Raw genomic sequence first — 24,176 nt, 5'->3', positions numbered from 1 at the left:
AGTCACGTGAAAAATCTATTTGTAGACGACAACTGGTATTCTCAAACCTTCACGAGAGCAATATTTACTTTTTCTAATCATTAAGTAGAAAAGTCATACTTCAGTGAATGATTAACAAGTTTAAATAAATGCAATTATAAATGCTCAGAGAATAACACTGTGATCGTATTTAAACAGCTTGATTTGATATGAACACTCTCATACATGGAAAGTTAGGCCCAACTGGAAATCAGAAAATATTGTAAGTAATGGAAACAGTGCTAGATATGATGAAACTGTGAACTGAGGGAACTTTACATTCATTTATAGCATAAAATAAGTCACTTCATTGCATAGAAAAAGTCTCACTGAGAAAACTCAACATTAGAAAATAGTCTATGTTAAAAGAAAAAGGAGAAATTAAAACTATTGAACATTCACAATGATTCTGTTGCTGAAAAGTAGTGGAGACGTTGAGGATAATTAGAACCTTCTAACTCACTAACCATTGGAGAGTGAGTCACGAAGTAATTAAAGTGGTTCCTCGATGATCTGGTGGTGCTATTTGAAAATGTTTTGGGGGAGCCTTGAGGCTGCTGAAAACCAGGATCTTTCAGTGTTTGGGGAAGTTCATTTGTTGGTTCTTCATAGCGTCATATCTTGACGTGAGATTATGTGACTGAGTCTTAAATAAAGAGCTGGGTTTACTGTTATGGATTCTTCTCTCATGTTAATCACGTCTGTGTTGTATGTTTCCTCCTTTTACCTTTGAATATCAACATGTTCTCATGGAGTGAAAAAACATTCTTTAACATATAACGAAATCCAGAATAACTGAACTTTTTATTCAAGTTTCTGTTTTTTCCTTTGAAATTTTTGGAACTTTGGAGAAACTGAAGCGCAATAGCATAGAGCAATTAAACTCACTGATAGAACTATCAGCTCCAACCAATTTTCCTGACTTTTTTTTTTAAGATTTTATTTTTTTCCTTTTTTCTCCCCAAAGCCCCCCAGTACATAGGTGTGTATTTTTAGTTGTGGGTCCTTCTATTTGTGGCATGTGGGATGCCACCTCAGCATGGCTTGATGAGCAGTGCCATGTCCACGCCAGGATTCGAACCAGTGAAACCGGTGAAACCCTGGGCCGCCGAAGCAGAGCGTGCGAACTTAACCACTCGGCCACGGGGCTGACCCCCTGACTTTTTTAAATTATGAAAATAATGCATTTTTACTGCAAAACATTCAAATAATACAGAAAGACATAAAGTTTCAAATGAAGGATCTCTTCTTTTCTTACTCCCTAACCCCATACCCCAGAAGCAACAACTGTTAGCAGCTTGTTCAACCTCCAAATGTTTTTCTGTGCATATATAAACACATAGATATAGTCATATGCTTTTACAAAATTTGAATCATATTATTACAGTGTTTTGCTTATCATTTCTGATTAACTGAAACATAGAAATATACTGTTTTTGTTCTACTTATTTCTGTAATTTTCTCTCCCATTAGAGGTCATAGAAAAGGCAGGAGCTATCTTGTTAACATTTTTTCTAAATGCCTGCCAAGTTGCCTTGTATTTGTTAAATAAGTGTTTACAGAGTTGAATTTAAGCAATTCATTAATGTAAATGAATAAAGAGTGAAGAAAAGGATAAAATAATAGCCATGGGTAGAAGGATGAAGATAAATAAAAATGATTTATCTAAACTTGCTTTTGCTGATGTGTACAATTTGTGTAAGAGAAAAAAACAGAACAGGAGGTAATGCTGATGCACTCTCTGTTCGACTGGGTACTGAGGTGGTACCCCAGCTGGTGAGGCTGGATAAAGGCATAATCAGACCATCACTGTCAGCCTGCCTCTTTATAGAGTGTTCTTGGCACCCAAAGTCTGTCACACGGCTTTCTCAGTATACTGGCCCTTGTTTTTGTGCCATGTCTGTTGCATACCTCCTTGGATTTTCACAGCCTGTTCAATCACCTTTGGCCTAAGGTGTAAAAGTGTGTTTCAAAGGCACATAATTTAATGTGCATAATGTCCCGGAAATCACAGTGACCTAAAAAGCCAAAGGACTTAGTTCTAATCCTAGCTTTGTCACTGAGACCTTGGGCAAGTCACTTATTTCTTGGGCTTCAGTTTCTTCACCTATACTGGAAATTTTTAAAAAATTGGACCAAATGACCTCTCAGGTCTGTCCTCTACCTCTAGTTAGCATGCAAGAGCACAGAACTCAGAGCAATACAGCCCAGGCTTGACTTAGTTCGTGAAACTAGACAAGTTACCTCACCTCTCTACCCCTTGGTTTCCTCTCCTCTAAAATGGGAATCGTAATAGTATCTGCCTCGCAAGATTTAAATGAGGATGAAATGAGACAGCACATGGAAAGGGCTTTGAACAGTTCTTGGCACGTTTGGCGCTAGAGACGTGTTGGTTGCTATTGCTATTTATGTTATTAATTTTCTACGGTTCTGTAACTTAATCACTATTCTGTTATATTTGATCATGAATGTCACTCATCTTTAAGGATCATTTAAGGGGCTGGCGCAGTGGCACAGAGGTTAAGCATGCACAATCTGCTTTGGGGGCCTGGGGTTCGCTGGTTTGGATCCCGGGTGCGGACATGGCACTGCTTGGCGAGCCATGCTGTGGTAGGCGTCCCAAGTATAAAGTAGAGGAAGATGGGCATGGATGTTAGCTCAGGGCCAGTCTTCCTCAGCAAAAATAGGAGGATTGGCAGCAGACGTTAGCTCAGGGCTGATCTTCCTCAGAAAAAAAAGGACCATTTGATTACGACCTGTGTGAAGGTGCTGCAGTGTTAAACACTATGCAAGCACAGCATCCCTTTCCTCTTGAGTCTGACATTGACAATGGTGTAAAGATCATCATCCTCAGTCAAGACAGTCAACTGTGGAAGTGTTCTCCGAGGGATCCATTTAGCCTCTGATATCAGTGAGGACAATATCCAATGCCATATGGCTGGTTCTAGCAAAGAGGCACAGGGAATTACATATAAACATTACATGCTGTGCTAGGCACTTGGACAACTACATGGTTTTCTGAACACCCCAAATTTGCTGGCAGGTCCTTCATGACCTTTCTAGGTGATCCTGAATTCCAGACATACATAGATATTTTCCTCTCAGCATGCAAGAGTGGGATATGGTACCTTCATTCCAGGACTGTTTATTTTAATAACCAAGTATAGCAGAAAGAAAATACAATTTTAAGACAGTATGTTGTGGTTTGTGTCAAATAGCCTTTCCCCAACAGCTTCAAAATCTAGAAGTGGCAGGACATAGAAGCAGGATGGTTTTAGTAAAGGAATTAGAGAGGCCTGGGTTCCAATCCCTGCTCCACCACTGTCCAGCCTCTGTGAACTCCAGTTTCTTCTCTAAAATGGGAAAAATAAGATCTGCCTTACAGAGGCTGTATTTTCAACGATGTGTGTCAGGGGACCAACAAACTAGCTGTTCTGTAGCAGGCATTCATTCAACAAGTATTGTATGCCAGTCCAGGGGTGCTCTTTAAGGAAGAAAACCCCACAAAATTATGAACACAAAAGTTGGTACAAAAGTAAACATTTATTTAGAATGAGAAAAATATCACAATAAATTACTGTAGTCTTGGAGATTCAGATTCCTTTTTTTCCTGTGACCTTTTTAGGGAATTTATCAGAAATACTTACCTAGAAATGCTTCCACTCAGAACCTGGCTCCCAACCCACCTAGGACATTTACAGTGCCCCATGCAAGTGAGGGACCCTAAAGCTTCAGCTTCCTTAGGTTCATGGTAAATCTGCCTTTGTTGTGGGCCCAAAAATGATAGGTCTGATTTTTGTTATTGTAATAACTATATTATTTGTGGTTTCTGTATTGACTGTCTTTAACTCTTCATTCCTAAATCCTGAGGAAAGGCTTCAAGTCACCACAGGCCAGTTTAGCTTCAATTACACTCTGAGATATGGTCCAGCTGCATGAAAAAATTAGTAACAGGACCACTATTGTTAATTTACTAATACCAGAAAGCTTAAAATATCATTCCACCCTCTGCAAAGTTGGCACGCAAATGTTCTCCTTGGGCACGGAACCTGACCTTCAATAAAGTTCCAATTTACTAACATTGATTTCTTCTAAGCTCCCTTCTAATATCTGGGGAAACCCACCGATGCTTCTTCATTTAATTAATTATGAAATTTATTCTATACTTTTTTCTCTTCGTGTTGCCGGGTTTAGATTCTAGCTCAGGTGTTAGTTTAATTTAGTAATATTATAGTTGAAATTAGAATTCTATAACAATAATAGGTCCCTTGTTTTGAAGGAACAAATATATTAGAGTTTAGTTTTTACATGATTCCTACGGGGAAAGCCTGAAACTATACAAACTGAGAATGATCAATGATTTGTTAGAATAATTTGAAAACATAATGATTGAAAAGAAAATAAGAGGAAAATTCGTTAAAATGAAAATCTGAACTTGAACCATTAAAACTAGGATGGTATTTTTCTTAACGAAAGGTGGTAATTTTTGTTAATACTTAAATTCTCTCCTAAGAATAACGAGGGTAAGATATTGTTTCCAAGAGAATTTCAAGATTGCCAAAAAAATTCAAAGAAAAAACAGTCACATAATATCTATTTTAAGGAAATAATAGTCACACAATTTTGTAGCAATGAACAGTAAAGTTCACGTACCTTAAGCACTCACTAAACATTTGTGGAACACAGAATGAATGAATGAATGCATGTTAAATAATCAGGAAGAGCAGCAATTGTAATTAGCAGAAAACAACACTAGTATAAAGAAGTGCTGAGTAGATGAAAAAAACGAACCAAACTGAAATCAATCCCAGTAGGAACGGTACTTCGAATTTTGGATTTTGATCTTTTTCTGGGGCTAGCAATACTTTCTCATGAGGCTGGGCAGAGGCAGCGAGCCGCAGCTCCCGGTCAACACGCGATCACAAGGGTAAACAACCCATTCACTTACAACCATTCTGTCCCCATCCAACCATTCCGTTTTTCACTTTCAGTACAGTATTCAATAAGTTACATGAGATACTCAACACTTTATTATAAAATAGGTCTTGTTTTAGATGATTTTGCCCAGCCGTAGGCTAATGTAAGTGTTCTGAGCACGTTTAAGGTAGGCTAGACTAAGCTCTGACGTTCAGTAATTCACCTGATGTTCAGGTGTATTAAATGCATTTTCAATTTACGACATTTTCAGCCTATAATGGGTTTATAGGGATGTAACTCCATTGGAAGTTGAGGAAGATCTGTATTTGAAATTTACATTTGTGTAGTTTCCATAATGTCTTCACATATGTTACCTGGTTCCATCTTCACAACCGTTCTCTAGAGTATTTATTTTTAGCTCAGTATAATGGAGGAGGGCACTGAGGCTGCCGAGAGGGAAACGATTTATCCAAGATCATAAATCTACTTAATAGCATGGCCAGTACTAGACCCCGGGTCTCCTGCTTTCAAGATCTGGGCCTTGTCCCCTATAGTACCATGTAGGTGAGTAGCATCTTTATATCATTCTTGATGGTCATACATCCCCAAATAGAGCAATCAATGTTTCTAAGTGTTCAATGTAATGGTCAAAGAACACTCGGATCAATGGACAAAATGTGTGGAAAGCAGTTTGGAAATACGTAAAACAATTTTAAAAATAGGTAGTCCATTCCTGGGATTAACAAAAGGCAATAATGTAAGAAAATTAAAAGCCATATGCCCCAAATTAGTTATGCCAACATTATTTATGACAGGAAAAAAGAAAGACAGAGAGAGGAAGAAGGAGGGAGGGAAGAAAGAAAAACAAGCTAATTTCTATTAAAAGAGAGAGACGACAGTAAATCATATTTCATCACATTGGTGAATTGTTATACTGTTAAGATCATTATGAAGACTAAAAACAACGTGGAAAAAGTTCAAAGTGATTTTAGCTGGGAAATATATTTGGAAAAGCTGGAAGGGAACACAAAAATATGAAAACAGCTTGCTATGATCATGGAGTTTTAACATAAATTTTCTTTGACAGTTTTTATTTAACACTTTATAAAATACCCTTAACATTAAACAAGTTCATAGTTCACGTGAAGATATTTCAGCCAAAAGTGACTACCATCACGCACAGATTTGGAAATTTAACTTTTGACAGATGACTGGGGTTCCCTAAATGCAGACACCCATGATGTGCAGGACTCGTTCCTCTGTCTGTAACCCCATCCTTCCACAGCACTCCCTTCCACCAGTGTCCCGCCGTGTCTTCCTGACCCAGAACCCCCTCTTCATCTTGTTTCTAAAGTTATGCCAGATATCTTATTTGTTTCCTATCATCCACAGAATTTATCTGAGTCTGGACTTCCAGGAGCATCAAAGAAAACTGCTCCATTAGACTAGAGGAGCGAACAGAATGAGATATTAGGCCTCTGGCCGGCTCTGACATCAGACCCTGATAGCTGGCTCAAAAAGAAAAAGCTGCTGACTTCCCCTTTAAGCTACGGAATCTAAAGAACAAAGGTTGAAGCTCCCTTAAATCAATCATTCCAAAGGTAGCTGGCCTTGTACAAGATAGAGTGTAACCTTGGGAAATCGCAGACTGACTGTTGTGCAAGGTTGCAGGCCCAGGTTGTGCTCTCCTGCCAACCCCATTTTAGTTTTGCCAACAGACCTCCTTAATGAGCATCAGACCAAAGGACACCACATAGATACCCCTGTTTCATGATGATTTATGTCAAACTCACTATGTGGAACAATACTTTTTACCCTGTTAGTTGGCAAACAGGATCAAATTATAACCATAAGCGCTGCACAAAGAACCTCCCCCACATTCTCTTCATGAGAATGGAGAGGCGGTCTTCAGCTGAGAGCAAAGATAACCCTAGATACCTTGATAGCCTATGCAAATAGCAGCAAAGGTGAAAGAGACACTGTGGAACCCAAAGGTCACCTTGGGGCATGACAACACACGCATATATATGTATAAATCTATATATACACTCAGAAAATTTGCTTGGAAAATGGTTGCAAAGGTACCAGTCTGTTGTCTTCTCAGCTGTCTTATTTGTCATTAAAATGCTGATGTAACCAAACTTTTATCACAGTTTAGGTCATCTTTCATGTAATCATGTTCTATTGTATGAAATAAAACATCTATTTTAAAGATACTCACCCCTCCTTTTTTTTCTATTAGGACTGGTTAGTTCCCGTTACAACTGGTTTAATAAATTTGTACTGATTCCATCTCACTTTCCCTTTAGTGTCTGATGGCATCATATTTTTGCAAGGCAGCTGGTTCATGGCTCAGAATCTTACGTGTGCTCAGTGCTTTACAGTTTACACATCAGGGGTGCACCACAGCCCTGAAGAGGCGTACTGATCGCTGGGGCTTGAATGGATGAAAGCCCTGAGGCTGGCAAGGGATTAAGTGACCGGTTAGAAAGCAAAGAACGTCCCCTCTGAATTCCTGTAATGCATGATGGCTTTTGTCTCACATCAGGGAAAAAAGCAGTTCTCAAGACTTTCCACTGTGATTCTAGCCCCAGAAAAGCCCAGAAAGAGTGGCTGAGACCACAAAAGGTGGAGTCTGTTCAAGGCTCCCCTGTGATTCCTTCCAAGAAGCTAGAACCTCAGGTTGGAGGCAAAGGAGGAGGCTCCAGCCAGAACACTTCTCTAAGAGGAGAGCATTCTCTTTTTTTTTTTGTGAGGAAGATTAACCCTGAGATAACTGCTGCCAATCCTCCTCTTTTTTTTCTGAGGAAGACTGGCCCTGAGCTAACATCCATGCCCAAAGGAGAGCATTCTTAAGTATCCTTGGGAACTTGGATGATAAATGGTTCCAGGATCTTCCAATGAAAATTGAGCAAAGACAAGTAGACAGAAGTAATGCCTCGAGACACCTACTCCTTCAGAAAATCTTTCATGGAATGATTTAAATTAGCTATGCTTGCATAAAGCAAGGCGGCATCAGCTTTGGAATCCTCACCTCTTACAGTAACGCCCACCTTTCCCCATCCTGGAACATTTTTGGTGTCCACAGAATCTGTTAGGTTTGAACTGTTGCTCATATTTGATTATTTTTGACCTACAAAAAGGCACTTTCAGATTAACCCAACCCAATATAAAACATCTCTAATAAGCGAAAGAAAAGCTAAGGAGCAAAACTGAAAGAAAACTTTGTGAGTTAAAAATAGTAAAGGTTTGTGCACTTGTTTTAGAAATACCCAGATAGAAGAGAAATTGGGACACCTGGGAAGAGACATCAAAAGGCAGCAAGTCAAGCGCTGAGGGGAAGAGAGGTGGCTGTAACACAGACAAAGGCTAATTGTGTGGCTGGCGGGGACAGAGCGGTGGCCTTGGGCATTTATCTAGCCTAGAATCCTTAATTGCAGTCCTTAATGTTGGTTCCTCCTTCTAGTATAGCTCATGGCCCTTTCTGGCTTTAGTTATTTTTTCATTTAATGCCTTACTTTATGCCAATTTATATGTTTCTCTTTCACACATGTTAGTCTTATTTTCCCAATAAGATTGCTTGCTCCTGAGGGCAAGTTCCTGTGCCATTTATTTTAGCCTCCTCAGGGCAGGACAAGCCAGGCTTGAGTAAGTGGTCAATAAGTACCTATTAAACAGAATAGGACCTCGAAGCTGTTATGAGAGCTCGACTGGAAATGTAAACTCGGGGAAGACCAATAATAACATCCGTCTTTAGGCAGTCCCTCCTAGGTGCTCTATTTTATGCTGCATATTTACTATATACATTAGCTCTACATCTAACAACAACTTTACAAAGCATATTGTTAACTTCCTTTTGCAGCTGAGGAGTTCAGAAAAGTTAAGTGACTTGTCTAAGGCCACACAGTAAGTACCTGAACTTCAAGCCCAAGTGTGCTGACCCCAAAGCCCACGTTCTTTCCAGCTTTTCTGCTTTTTGCAGAGCCTGCCGCCCTTTTATCATAATAGTAATAATAGCCAAGGATTATAAAGAGGTTACTCTGTTCCAGGCTCTGTTCTAAGGCCCTATATGTATGTTAATTCACTCAGTCCTCACAACAAGCTTAGGAGGTGGCTCTATCATTATCCATTTACAGAATTTAGAGCCTGGATTATCCCGGACTTCTAAATTAGGGCCTAAGGGAGATTCCATAGAACAATGAAAGATCACTGGTCTGTGTCTTCTTATATAGAGGAAGAAACTCTATAATCCACATACTATCTCACCTGTACCCAGCCCAAACAAGGCCCAGGAAGGCAGCCAGGGAGAGAAGTAAGATGGAGGTTGGACAAGGGCTCTCTCCCTGCCCCTTGGCAATCCCCTCGGAGAGGCTTCAGGTTGGAAGCCCAGGGAGTGGACAGAAAGCAGACTTTGAGGTCATCAGGGCTCCCTGGCAGCTCTCCCCTGCATCACCCTATGTTTCATTAATTTGTTCATGAAAAGACCTTCCATCAGGCAAGTGACAATCCTTGTGAGGAAGGACAATAAAGATTAATAATATTTTCTTCTTAGGCTCATTCGAAAGTTTGGCATAACTACAACATAAATTTCCGCCCACATCAGAAGGGTTGGTTATCGATCACGTTGGGATCCCACTGGATTGAGCCAAACAGATCAGAAAACACGATGGATATACTCAAGTGCCAACAATCCATGGTTTCTGTGCTGGGGTGGTTTGCCGACCCCATCCACGGGGACGGCGACTATCCAGAGGTGATGAAAAAGAAGTTGCTCTCTATTCTACCCCTTTTCTCTGAAGCAGAGAAGAATGAGGTGAGGGGCACAGCTGACTTCTTTGCCTTTTCATTTGGACCCAACAATTTCAAGCCCCAGAACACCATGGCTAAAATGGGACAAAATGTGTCACTCAATTTAAGAGAAGTGCTAAACTGGATTAAACTGGAATATGGCAACCCCCGAATCTTGATTGCTGAGAATGGCTGGTTCACAGATAGTCACGTGAAAACAGAAGATACCACAGCCATCTACATGATGAAGAATTTCCTCAATCAGGTCCTTCGAGGTTGGTTGCGCATTAGCTCAATTTTTTAAAACTTTTTCAGTACTGATCTCATAGGATATTTAAAGTAACATTTGAATATATGGTTATTGCTGTTATTGGCCTTTCCTATCGTCCAATGTTGACAGAATTTTTAAATGTGACTCTCATGTCTTTTTAAATAAAAGTTTGAGAACAAAATAATTTTAGACTGTAGATACATCTTTAATTGGGAGCAAGATGCTGTTTCATTCTTTTAAGAAGGAAATAATGCTAAAAAAGATTTGTCCGAAGTTTTCTAACCGTAGTACTTTAGTCTGAAATGCTGAAAGCTTTTCTTGAAATCGGTGCTCCATTGACTCTATTACATGACTAAATGACGAAAAAGTCTGAAGACAAAGAATGAGCCATGAATGGCAAAGCTGAGTAATTTCTGTTGTTCCTGGATATGGCTCAGACCCCTACTTAGCCTCTCATTCTTTTTCCATTACTCAAGTAGTGACATCTACAGGTGGCTGATTGAAATAATGGAGTAGAATACAAGCTCAAATTACGATGGTTCTGGCCCCTGCAGAATTGGGCTCCATTTCTCTCAAATATAAAGAAACTCTCTGGATCTTTCTAAAAGTCTGTAGCTCTCTTTAGAAGTCATAAGCCTGGAGGAAAATCTCAGGTTCTGCAGGAGAGTCTTCAGGGGGTGCCCTCAGGGAGAGCAAGACCCTGCTGCCCTAACCTGTAGGAAGGAGCAGCATGGAAAAGAGCCATGCCCAGCCTCGGGCACACGTACATCGGGGCCTCCAGAGCAGAAGATTGCCTACACGGCCTGGGCCAAATGCCATTCCCTTGGGCAGAATGGGTGTCATTCCCCAGACATTACCATTCCACCTCTCCTCAGCACACTACACCGAGAGGACTAGAACCAGGGCCTGTTGAAATGTATTTATCTCACAGGCATCTCTTGGCATGGATTTTCCACCTTTGAGGAAAACAATGTCAGTGATAAAACCTCCAAAATGCAGAAATGAGGCATTTCTATGAGAGAAATGAAAGCATTTAAGAAAAGGAAAATGGTTCATGGTTGATTTGGTTGTTCGTTGCTCTTATTGCTGCTGTTGATTTCCATGTTTCATTTTTACTCAATTCCTAAAAGTCACTGAACTGCAGTTTTAAAGTTAGAAAGGTCCTGAGAGATCATCTTTTCCAGTCTTTTCTGTTTACAAAGGAGAAAACTGAGGTCAAGAAACTTGCTCAATAGCAGCCTCCCAGGAGCATAGCAGAGCAAGAGCAAGCCCTGCCACCGCCTGCCCCTCGGCCCAGTCAGGTCTTGTTCTCTTCCATCACCCTACTTCTTTCTCCTCTTATATCTACATTCACTTATGTTAATTCTCAAAGCTGATTTTTCAATCCCTGAAGGATAATTTCATAGAATGGATAGTTTGTTCACAAATGGGAACCAACCCAAGCTTGAAATAAGAAACTCTTGATCACAAGCAGACATCTGCATTGGTCCCCAAGAGTTTTGGAAATTTCCATGCCTTCTGACACAGATTTGCACACTCTCGGGAATATTTTTAATTTGATTCTTTAACTGTGTCCTTCACTTGTTGGGGGGTGGGGGGAATCATTCTGGAGGCAACTCCCTGCTACTGTTGAAGCATAAACATGAATTTTCTGTTTGATATAATGGGCCTGCAAAACAGGTAAAAGGTTGGTTTCGCAATATGCTGTCCCTGGCATGTTGTCAGTGAAGTTGTAAACATGAACCAGAGTGTTTAGTCTTCCAAACATCTCTGCTTTTTTTTTTTCCCTCTGAGCAGCAATAAGGTTTGACGAAATACGAGTGTTTGGTTACACTGCCTGGTCTCTCCTGGATGGATTTGAGTGGCAGGATGCTTACACCACTCGCCGAGGATTATTTTATGTGGATTTTAATAGTAAACAAAAAGAAAGAAAACCCAAGTCTTCAGCACGTTACTATAAACAGATCATCCAAGAAAATGGTTTTACTTTAAAAGAGTCCACACCAGATGTGCAGGGTCAGTTTCCCTGCGACTTCTCCTGGGGTGTCACTGAATCTGTCCTCAAGGTAAGTGACTATGTACAAATTAACTATAAAGTGGGGCAAACAGTACACAATATTTTAGTTCATTTACCCAATGACAGCTAAAAGATAGCTGTCAGACGATATCAAATACCATGATCACCTGAAGGTTAGGAAGGGAAGTCGGGGAAAGAGGAAGAGAAGAGTTAATGCTTCCTGAGCATTTCATGTGCCAGAGCTCATATTTGGTGATGGAGATGGAGGCTGCCCTCAAGGAGTACACAGTCTCAGGGAACTTATAGTCATTCTTGTGAGAGGCATTTGTTAGTAGTGTCAAAATTATAGGGGCCGGCCTAGTGGTGCAGCGGTTAAGTTCGCACGTTCTGCTTCTCAGCGGCCCGGGGTTTGCCGGTTCGGATCCTGGGTGCGGACATGACACTGCTTGACTAAGCCATGCTGTGGTAGGTGTCCCACATATAAAGTAGAGGAAGATGGGCATGGATGTTAGCTCAGGGCCAGGCTTCCTCAAAAACAAAAAAAACAAACAAAATTATAGGAAAAAATTTTTTTTAGGTTTTTGTTTTGCCAAAAGCAAATTATCAGTGGCCCTTTATTTAAGTGATTCCTCTTATTTGACAGATTTGGGTAATTTGCCTTATGAGGTCTCTATATCCCAGTGGGGCCTTCCCACATGTCTCATTCCTCACCTTCAGATATTCACTCAAATGTCACCGTCTCAATAAGCCATCCCTCCTCTCTCAACTACCCATCGCTATCGCCTCTCATTCCCCTTCCTGCTTCATTTTCCTATACAGCACTCATCAGTATCTAACATTGTGCACTTTTCACATTTTTCATTTTTCTCTCCAGCTTATATTTATCGAGCTATAATTGACGTACAACATAATGCAAGATTAAGGTATACAATGTGTTGATTTGATAGGTTTATATATTGAAAAATGATTATCACCACAGCATCAGCTACCAAGTCCATATCGTCACATAATTCCCATTTCTTTTTTGTAATGAGAAGGTTTAAGACCAACTGTCTTAGCAAATTTGAAGTATATAATATGGTATTATTAGCTATACTCACCATGATGTACATTAGGTCCCCAGAACTTGTTAATCTTATAACTGAGGTTTGTACCCTTTGACAGGGATCTCCCCATTTCTCCCACCTCCCATCCCCTGGCAACCACTTTACGCACTTTTCTTATTTATCACCTGTCTTCCCCTACTAGAATGCAAGCTCTCTCCACACATGGAGATGTAGGAGGTGCTGCTGTCTGCTGTATGCCTTACTGGAGCAGTGCCAGGCATACGGCAGATGCTCAATACATAGTGAATGAATAAAGTCAACATTTTTACTTTTTTTGCTGAGGAAGGTTCACCCTGAGCTAACATCTGTTGCCAATCTTCCTCTATTTTGTATGTGGGACACCACCATAGCATGGCTTGATGAGCAGTGTGTAAGTCTGCCCCAAGGATCTGCACCTGCGAACCCCAGGCTGCCGAAGCAGAGCATGCGAACTTAACCACTATGCCACTGGCCAGCCCCTAATTTTTTCTTTATTAGATTCAGTTAACCATTTCTGGAAATAATACTACACAGATGATGTTGTATCTTTCCCAACACATCACATCAGGAGGCACATGATGTCAGTTTGTTTCATTACTGAAAACGTTGGTTGAAGTAGTAGCCACCAGATGTCTTGGTTAAGGTGGCATTTGCCAGATCTCTTAATTGAAAGGTACCTTTTCCATTTGTAATTAAGAAGTAATCTGATGGTGATACTTTGAGACTGTATAAATATCCTGTTCCCCAACAACATTTCATCCAGTGGCCTTAACATTGATTCATGAGCCTTGCCTGAATTAATTATTACTTTGTAGATTGCAAAATGGTGAATTTCTAACTAGGTTATTCCTTCTATGTTTATTAGGTGGGTTCTTTTAAATTCAATATGTTATAAATCATTGTTGTCATTGTTTCATTAGATGTTTGGTGCTCAAATTATCTCAAATGTGGCCAGTGGGACTCCCTCAAGATGCTCTTGTGTCCTTTTGACATTTCCCTTTCAGTTTTTAAGCACTTTCTTATTTTTCTGGTGCAAGATGTACCAGCTCACCTCATGCTATTCCTGCGCCAGACCTGGAAAAAGCCATTTCTCCAAGGAGCCCAGGATCCTTTCAGTGGGGAATAGAATTTTACACCCAAGCTCTGGGAGCTAGGGTTGAGACCAGGGCACATTATCTTTAACTAGATCTCTTAGCAGATTAATCACACCCACTTGCTAAGATTAATGCTTTCGGAGGTTTTTAAAAGGAAGAGAGATTTTTCATTTGATCCTGCCTTACTTTACGGCAAGATTGCCCTGTGTAAACTTGCTTTCAAAACCATGATGCTCTGAGGTTTCAAAACACTGAAACTGACCATCCGGGCTAGAAGGATTTTACTCAAATAATTAGATACAGATTTAACTTCATGCTCACATGATCAATGTTCTTTCAGTTTAATGTTCTAGATAACTGGTTGGCAGATGGCAAGTGGGCAGTGATGTGGTTTTGTAATTAGACTATGAAAGATGACACACGAGAAAACAATTAGAGGGAAAATATTTACCAAAGGTTAATTATCATTTTTTTCCAGGTGCATTTAAATTCAGTCACAAAAAGAAAAAGTACTTTAAAACAAGGACAGAACTTTTACTTTCTCTTGTTAATCTTGAATTTCTTAAGAAATGTTTTTCTTAAGCCATTTCTGTTTTAACTTACACTCAAGCAGGCAATTATTGCAACTAGGGGGAATTAAACCCAAGTCATAACTACCTTATGTTTGTAGAGTGCTTTCGAGTTGAGAGAGCACTTGCCCAGAGTCGTTAACACCTCACAGCACACCTGTGAAGGGGGTGAGATTGCTCTGTCACTATACAGAGTTGCCAAGCCTGAGTTTCAAAGGGACAGAACTAGAACAGGAGACCAAGGCTGTCTTCTTGGTGGAAGCGCAGGCAATGAGACACCATGAAATCCGAGAGTCAACTTGGGAGTTTCTGGGGAGTATTTTACTGTCCTTTCCACTCCTAATCCAAGTGTCCAGCATAAAGATGGTGTTCGGTATTCTCTTGTTGGATGAATAAATGATATATTCTCACAGGCACATGGGTGGGGAAGAACACAAGGATGCACATGTGATATCAGTTGGACTTTTCAAATAGGAGATGTTAGAGAATTGCACTCGGCAGATGCAAGGAGTCTTTCCCTATCGCATCCCACTGGCTTCTTTAGGAACTGTGGCTGGAGTCAACCAGCCTCCTCCAACCCCGAGTGCTGGCCTCGGTGAAATTCTCTACAACTGGATTTTGTGTGTGTGTGTGTGAGGAAGATTGGTCCTGAGCTAACATCTGTGCCAATCTCCCTCTATTTTGTATGTGGGACACTGCCACAGCATGGCTTGATGAGCAGTGCTAGGTCCGAGCCTGGGATCCAGGCCTGGGAACCCTGGGCCTCTGAGGCAGAGCACACAAACTTAACCACTGCCACCAGGCTGGCCCCTACAACTGGAATTTTAACTTTGCCTCCAATTTATGGCAGAAAGGTCCATCTTTAGAGATTCCTTTTAATTGAGGGTACCAAGCCAATTTCTTCATGCATTTGAAGAGAATCTCATGAGACCCTACTGTATAACGTGGGTTTTAGGACAAACTGCAAAACGGCTTCTCAGCATTTTCTGAAAAACAGCTTGTTTTCCAAGCCAAGCACTGGGTGTGGTTCCTTCCCTATGTTTTCTGGTCTCCCTGGGAAATTTCAAGGGCTGGAAGGGAGGATAATCCATCAGCCCTGTTCGTTTACATCACCAGGAGAACAGCAGGAACACACATGTCGTTATGAAGGACATATGCATCATTTATTTCCTCTATTGTCAGTGAAAGGCAAAACAAGACGGGGCCCTTCTTCCTCTCGGGCCATGTACGCTAAGAGCCTGTCTGCGGGGTGTGCTTTACCTGAACGCGCTTGTTTTTCACAGCCCGAGTCGGTGGCTTCCTCGCCCCAGTTCAGCGATCCTCACCTGTACGTGTGGAATGTGACCGGCAACAGACTGTTGCACCGAGTGGAAGGAGTGAGGCTGAAAACGCGGCCAGCGCAATGCACAGATTTTGTCAGCATCAAAAGACAACTTGAGATGTTGGCAAGAATGAAAGTCACTCACTACAGGTTTGCTCTCGACTGGCCCTCAATCCTTCCCACTGGCAACCTGTCCTCGGTGAACCGACAAGCTCTGAGGTACTACAGGTGTGTGGTCAGTGAGGGACTGAAGCTCAACATCGCCCCAATGGTCACGTTGTACTATCCGACCCACGCCCACCTAGGCCTCCCCACGCCTCTGCTGCACAGCGGCGGATGGCTGAACCCATCCACGGCCCAGGCCTTCCTGGACTACGCCGGGTTGTGCTTCCAGGAGCTGGGGGACCTGGTGAAGCTCTGGATCACCATCAACGAGCCCAATCGGCTGAGTGACATCTACGGCCGCACTAGTAACGACACCTACAGGGCAGCCCACAACCTGCTGATGGCCCACGCGCGGGCCTGGCACCTCTACGATGCGCGGTACCGGCCTGCGCAGCGCGGGGCCGTGTCGCTGTCTCTGCACTCGGACTGGGCGGAACCCGCCAACCCCTACGCGGACTCGCACTGGGAGGCGGCCGAGCGCTTCCTCCAGTTCGAAATCGCCTGGTTCGCAGACCCCCTCTTCAAGACCGGGGACTACCCGCCGGCCATGAAGGAGTACATCGCCTTCAAGAACAGGCAAGGGCTCTCGCGGTCCACGCTGCCTCAGTTCACCGAGGAGGAGAGGAGGCTGGTCAAGGGCGCTGCCGACTTCTACGCCCTGAACCACTTCACCACCAGGTTCGTGATGCACGCGCGCCAGAACGGCAGCAACTACGACGCCGACAGGGACGTCCAGTTTCTGCAGGACATCACCTGCCTGAGCTCCCCCAGCCGCCTGGCCGTGATGCCCTGGGGAGAGCGGAAGGTGCTGAGGTGGATCCAGAGGAACTATGGAGATGTGGATATTTACATTACGGCCAATGGCATCGATGACCAGTCTCTGGAAAATGATGAACTCCGAAAATACTACCTAGAGAAATACGTTCAGGAGGCTTTAAAAGGTGAGGTTCGGGGACCACTTCAGATACAGTGAAGTATGATATTCCCGACTAATACAAACAAAAGAAGGAGGGGAGTAGGCTCATTAGTGACAGACAGCTCATTATGGAAAATTTGGCAAGTATAGAAAAGCATTTTTTAAAAAAACCTGAAATCTCACTTTCCAAAACAAGCACCTAGACTTGTGCTTGCTAGATATTTTTAATACAATTGAGTTCATGCTATAATAGTTTGTATCCAACTTTTTTCTCACTATCACGTGTTCCATCATTAAAAGTTCCTTGTTAACATTATTTTAACGGTTGCTTAATATCTCATCATATGGACTTACCTCCATGTACTTAACCATTCATCTAATGTTTGATACTTAGGTTGGTTTTTTAACTACTAAAAAAATAGGTATCTTTGTACATAAATCTTTGTCTTCATTTCTGATTGTCTCTTTAGGATGGATTGCCCAATATGGAATTATTGGGTCAAATGTTATAAACAGCAGTGTTTGAGAGTACTTATCTCTCATACTCTTCCCAGCATTGGCTATGATCATTTTCTTTGTTTGTTTTTGAGGAAGATTAGCCCTGAGCTAACATCCGCCACCAATCTTCCTCTTTTTGCTGAGGAAGACTGGCCTTGAGCTAACATCTGTGCCCATCTCCCTCTACTGTATATGTGGGACACCTGCCACAGCATGGCTCAATGAGCAGTGCATAGGTCCATGCCCGAATCTGAACCTGCAGACCCCAGGCCAGAGAAGCAGCACGTGAACTTAACCACTACACCACCGGGCAGGCCCCTGTTATCATTTTTTTTTAAATCTTATTTTTAAATGTTCATGATCAATTTGTTGAAGCAGCAAAAAGTTCCCAGAAATTTATTCATTTGACAGATATTTATTGAGCACCTAAAATGGGCAAAAACTACTCTGGGCACCATATCACCACTGAATGAAATAAAGATTACTGTCCTTGTAGAGCCTGGATTTTTGTGGGATGAGAGTCACCAAACAAATAGATAAGTAAGATATAGCATGTCAGAGATGAAAAAGTCAATGGAGAAAAAACAGCAGAGAAGAGGGCGCCCAGGGTGGGGGATAGGAGAGTGGTTACAATTCTAGATAGAGTGGTCAGGGAAGTCTTCAAAAATCTGGAGAAGTGAGGCAGTAAACCTGTGGAGTTATCTGAAAAGAGTGTTTCAGATGAGAGAATAGCAGATGCAAAAACACTAATGTGGGAGCATGCCTGGTCTGTTTGTGGTTCAGGAAGGAGGTCAGAGTAGTTAGAGAAGAAAGAGCAAGGGAGACAGTAATGGAAGATGAGGTCAGGAGGTAAGGGAAGAGGTAGGGCTCAGTAGGCCATTGTAAGAACGTTGGCTCTTACTCTGAGATAGGAAGGTTCTGGAAGGTTTTAAACAGAAAGTTGACATAATCTAACTTAGACTGTAAAATAACCGCTCTGGCTGTTCTTTCATGAATACAGTGTAAAGGAGAAGAACAGAAAGAGTGTTGCACTAGTCTAGGTAAGAGATAATGGTGGATTGGATCAGGTTATTGAGAGTGGAGATGGTGAGAAGTGGCTAGATTCTGGATGTATCTTGAAGGTAAAGTCAACAGGATTGGATGTGGGGTGTGAGAGAACAGTGAAAAAATGATCCCAAGGTTTTGGCTTGAGAAACTAAAAGGACGCGTGGCCATTTACCAGGTTGAGGGAGACTGGTAGGAACAGTGTTTGGAGATGAGTGGCTTGGCGTTGCACAGGTTAAGTTTGCGATGTCTATTAGACATCCGATTAGAGATGTCAAGTAGGCTAACAGATATGAGTCTCAGATTCAGAGGAGAGGTCTGGGGCTGAGATACAAATTTGGGAGTCAAGAGCAAATGGGTGGTATTTAATAAGGCTGGAGGAGATCCCTAAGGGAGCAAGCATAGAGAAAACGGCTGAGCCCTGGGACACTTCAACATTTGGAGGTCAGAGAGAGAAGAAACCAGTAAAAAAGACTGAACAGGAGCCAGAGCTGTGCAAGATAAATAGAAGAGGATGTGCAATCAAGGGAGGTGGTAGTTTTTGCTTATTAAGATACCAGAAGTTACACGTTTATATGGAAATGACCCAGTAATGAGGGAAAACTAACACATGAGAAAAGAGAGGGGAGAACACCTGGAGCAAAGTCCTTGAGTGGGCAAGAGAGAATTAAGTGGAGTCATCTATAGTAACAGGGGAGAAGGCAGAATATAGTGCAGATGCCAGTAGATGCGTAGATGTGATTGTGGGAGACTGAAGAAGTTCTCCCCTGAGTGCTTCAGTTTTTCACTGAAGAAGCAAGGAAGGTCATCACTCCAAAGCAAGGAGGACAGAGGGGGTGCTGTAAGTTTGAAGACAGAGAGACGGTGTAAAACAGTCGAGTGGGAGAGTGAGAGTGAGTGACTAGGGGAAACCAAGTGTGGTTTTCGGGCAGCAACAAGGGTACATTTGAGGTTTGGAATCCTGCCAAACAGGCAAGATCTTTCTGCTTGTGACCCTGTGAACAAAAGTGATAGTTAAGTCCTTTTACTTTCATGGCTCCAATTCTTTTTTTTTTAAGATTTAAAAAAAAATTTTTTTCCTTTTTCTCCCAAAGCCCCCCGTACATAGTTGTGTATTTTTTAGTTGTGGGTCCTTCTAGTTGTGGCATGTGGGACACTATCTCAGCATGGCTTAATGAGTGGTGCCATGTCCGCGCCCAGGATTCGAACCGGAGAACCCTGGGCCGCTGAAGCGGAGCGTGCCAACTTAACCACTGGGCACAGGGCTGGCCCCCATGGCTCCAATTCTTAAATTTGCTTTTTCCACAAGGCATTCTTGTATTATTTATGGATCAAAGTTTTACCTCGAATTTCTTTTTAAACAAATCATTACATATATTTTAACTTTCTTCTTTATATCAATCATAAAAGAATGTCTGAAAGGCCATTAATGGAAATCACCACCTGTTTTTTATGGGCATCAGTTTAGCTTGTTTCAGTGAAAACTAAATTCTTATTCAAAGATATTTTATAGTCTATTTGTAATTAATAATGTCCATTTCTGATATTTTTCAGCATACCTGATTGATAAAGTCAAAATCAAAGGCTATTATGCATTCAAACTGACTGAAGAAAAATCTAAACCCAGATTTGGATTCTTCACATCTGATTTCAAAGCTAAATCCTCAATTCACTTTTACAACAAACTGGTCAGTAGCAGTGGCTTCCCTTCTGAGAAGAGTAGTCCGAGATGCAATGAGACTCAAAGGAGCACCGAGTGCATTGTCTGCTTGTTTCTCGTGCAGAAGACACCACTGATATTCTTTGGTTGTTGCTTCTTCTCCACCCTGGTTCTACTTTTAGCAATTACCATTTTTCATAAGCGAAAGAGAAGAAAATTTTGGAAAGCAAAGAACTTACAACACATACCATTAAAAAAAGGCCACAAGAGAGTTCTTAGCTAAATTGATCCTATTTCTGTCTGCAAGACAGAAAGTTTAAAAGTTCACTCCAGTTCCATATACTGGTAACAAAGATACACCCATATTGTAGAAAGAAGACAATTTAAGATATTAGTGGTAGCCACTGATGACATTGGATCTCTCTGCTGTGATTCAAATGAATTCTCCCTTAGGTGTTGATGTCAGTGAATTCAGTTCTTGGATCTGAAGATAAAGGCTTCACCTAGACAGTCAGTAAGCTATGAGGATTATCTGATACACTGCTGCATGAAGTTTGATGAGCTGTTTTCCAGCATTCTTCTCTAGCTTTCTATAAATACCCATAGCTACTTATGATAAAAAAAAATTGTTTTGAAAAAGTACAACTTTGTTTTGTTAGACCCCATAGTAGAGATTTAAATCTCTTAACACTGGATAGTTAGTGACCTACTCAGTCACTTCTAACAAGGTGCTTCCTCTTTAGGTTACGGTGGTTCTCAAACGGAAAGAAAAAAAACAGTAGGGTAAGCAGTGCTTGTCTATATCCAGTTACTGCATAGACTCTTAAGCATATCAATCCTTTAGTTTTTCTCAATAGAAACAAGTTAGCAAGTATTTATAAAACATCTAATTTGTGAGGTCTTTTTATCAGATCTTATTTTTTAAAAAGTAACATGTAACTTCCATAACTAATCTCACAAAAAGATCAGAGGACTAAGATTAAAGAGAGCTGGACCCAACTGCCTGTGAAGACAGGGGAAGTCTTATAACCTCACAGTACAGCAACTTCCTCTCAAGACAAATTGACATCATTCTTCCTCCTGATTTTTGTGAGGTGACAAGATCTAGCACACTTACGAAAGCTAAACATTCTAAAAAGATGTAAAAATTTACTTATTAACAAGTCATCAAAGGACAGTATCCTAAGACTTGCCCTCTCCCCTGAGGAGCGTCACAGTTCTGACACACACACATCTAGGGACCTCTCGAGGTGCAGAACGCAGCCAGGACACCTGGAACTGGCACTGTGACTCTTCAGATGCAACTCAGAACGCTGATGATCTGAATGACTTAAAACTGTTTCCACATTGCACCTTTGAAGCTGGGATTAAGTAAATTCTGAAGTCTGAATTTGACTTCCTTGAACTCTGTCCTTCAGATTTGTTCAGCGTCTTCTAAACGCTGGAGGAAGAAAACTGGAACTCATTTACACCCATTCTTTCTTTCTGTTAGCCAACATTTAAGCAACCACTCAGTATACACAGTAGCTAGGCACTGTCCACTCTGTCCAAGAACTCACTCTCAAGAGTCAAAGGAAAGCTCTTCTGTTCAAAAAGCCTTGGTAGGAAACTACCCTAAATTAAGGCAATGACGGTTGTTTTCCAGGTCCACCTATGTCAGAAGCCAAATTTCATACATAACTGAGTCAAGTTGATAAGGAATAGCAACAAATATCAAAGATACTGTAAAAAGATAACACAATTGGTCAATTCAAATAAATACAAGTGATGAGAAATCAGTTTGCTATTTAGCTGCCCAAATTCAAATAGTAAAGTTTTGCTCGTTTCTTTTCTTAGCCTATTCTCTTTGCCCCACTGGACTCTCTCCCCCAAACTTGACAGTTTTTAGGTTATGCTTTGCCAGGAATTCTTGGTATTTTGAGAACCCACTAAGTGGGCCTGAAGCTACACACAATTACAGTAACTGGTCAATTAATGTTACCATGTGGAAAGACGATCATTTAAAAGAATCACTTGGCTGTGTTTTTTCCTCCTGTGCCACAGATTCGCTCTGACCCAAGCTCCAGTGAATATTCTCATAGGAAGTTATCAGTTGAGCCACTCATCAATTTTTTAAACTGACACGCAAGATTTTGAAAAAGAAATGCATATTTAGCCATAGGAATAACAAAGATTTGGAATTAAACTTAGGTTTTTCCTTTCCTCGTCTCTAGTTTGTGCTTTAATTATCTTGTATTGGTGGTTTACTAGTTCATTAACCTTCACTATTTTTGTCTTTACATTTAGAGCTTACACTTGAAACTTACGTCCTCCTTTTTGAACTTGCCTGACCATAAACTCACCAATTACTAAAGTTCCTAACCTAATGCTTACACAATCGTTCCCTTTCTGCCGCTTGGGAATTATTTTTCTAGTTTTTAAGCCATCATCATACAAGAATCTTTAGGTAAATATTTAATCGGGCTCATGATCACTTATACTATTTGGGTTTATCCTAAACTCACTTAAAAATCGTAGAGTCAGTTATAAAGTGTTGATAGCTTTTGACAGGATCAAATCTTCAAAGTTTAAGCTTTTCTGAGACTTGTTGGGAAAAAAAATCATCTTAAAATCTAACGTTAGCGTTTGTATTCTTGTGTTACGTTGTGTATTCAATATAACTATCACTAGTAAGTCTTTCATATTTATGGAAATATTACATTAACTATCATGTTTAAAGAGCCTCTAGAAAATGAGGTCAGTACATTGTGACTAAATGTTTAATTACTAATGTAATTTATTCCAAATAAACTGGTTTATGCTGATTATTTATATTCAACTAACAAGCTGATCAATTCTAAGCACCGTGGAATATGGATGGGTTTGGTATTCCAGCTGGGTTCTGTCCCAACCCTGCCCCCCTCAGCCTCCCAAGCTGCGACAACTGGTAACTTACTTCTATGTATGTTTTCTCATTATAAAATGACACTGACACCTGCACCTCAGTTGGGAAAATAACACACAAGTGCTTATCCATAGTAGACACAGAAGACATGGAAGACTTCCCTGGAAGAGCAGGACTTTTATTTTCCACATCCAAGTTATTACATAGAAATCACTCCTTAGCTACAACCAGCCTCCCAGTTATCCTGTGAAGGTCTCACCCAGCATATTGGGCGTCTTCACTCTTGGAGAGATTACGTTTACTCCTACAGCCGCTACTACTGCCTATATATACTTGATGCTCTCAATATTAATACTTCTATCCTTTTGTAATATTGCCCCTTGGACTCTTCTTCCACAACTCTCAAATTCAGTTTGAAATCCTGTCAATAACTCCCAAAACATCTCCTTTCTAGTCCCATTGTTATTACTGTCTAAGTCTTTCTAACTTGAATCTCCCTGGCAGTCTGGGTACCAGTCACCCAGCAAATGGCCATGTACCAAGAACTGCTCCAGGTACTTGGAACATCCCAGTGTAGAAAAGATTGCATCCTCATGAAGGTTACTCTAGCAGGAAAAGAAAAAGCATACAATCAGTACACAACAAAGTAAACAATAAATATTATGCCATGGACAAAAACAAGCAGAGCAGGGGTAAGGGTATGCTATAATGGGGGTGTGGAGGGAGCACAATTAATAGGGTGGTCAAGGTAGGTTTCACTGAAAATGTTTGACTATAGACTTGAAGTTGCCACTCCAAAGGGCGGGCAACTTGAAGGCTTTAAAGCAGCGGTGTTGAGGGACAGGAGGGTCACAGTGTAGTCAGAAAGGTTAAGAGAGAGTTGAGTTTGAAAGCAGCATTCTGGCTGCTGCTGAAAACAGATGGGGGAG

General features: G+C 41.2%; 1 protein-coding gene across 1 annotated transcript in view; it reads left to right on the top strand.

The window, feature by feature from the left end:
* The window catches only part of LOC124236880 (beta-klotho-like), a 32,064-nt gene extending 9,095 nt beyond the window's left edge, over positions 1–22,969 (top strand). Inside the window, exons 2-5 of the mRNA XM_046655826.1 lie at positions 9,488–9,998; positions 11,792–12,060; positions 16,043–17,186; positions 20,258–22,969. Coding sequence (XP_046511782.1) covers positions 9,488–9,998; positions 11,792–12,060; positions 16,043–17,186; positions 20,258–20,646 — 2,313 coding nt within the window. The 3' untranslated portion in view covers positions 20,647–22,969. The remainder of the gene's footprint in view (positions 1–9,487; positions 9,999–11,791; positions 12,061–16,042; positions 17,187–20,257) is intronic.
* The last annotated feature ends 1,207 nt before the right edge of the window (positions 22,970–24,176 follow it).

This window comes from Equus quagga, chromosome 3 (assembly GCF_021613505.1).
Source record: "Equus quagga isolate Etosha38 chromosome 3, UCLA_HA_Equagga_1.0, whole genome shotgun sequence".
NCBI classification, from domain to species: Eukaryota; Metazoa; Chordata; class Mammalia; order Perissodactyla; family Equidae; genus Equus; species Equus quagga.
This window is presented reverse-complemented; position numbering and strand designations above follow the sequence as displayed.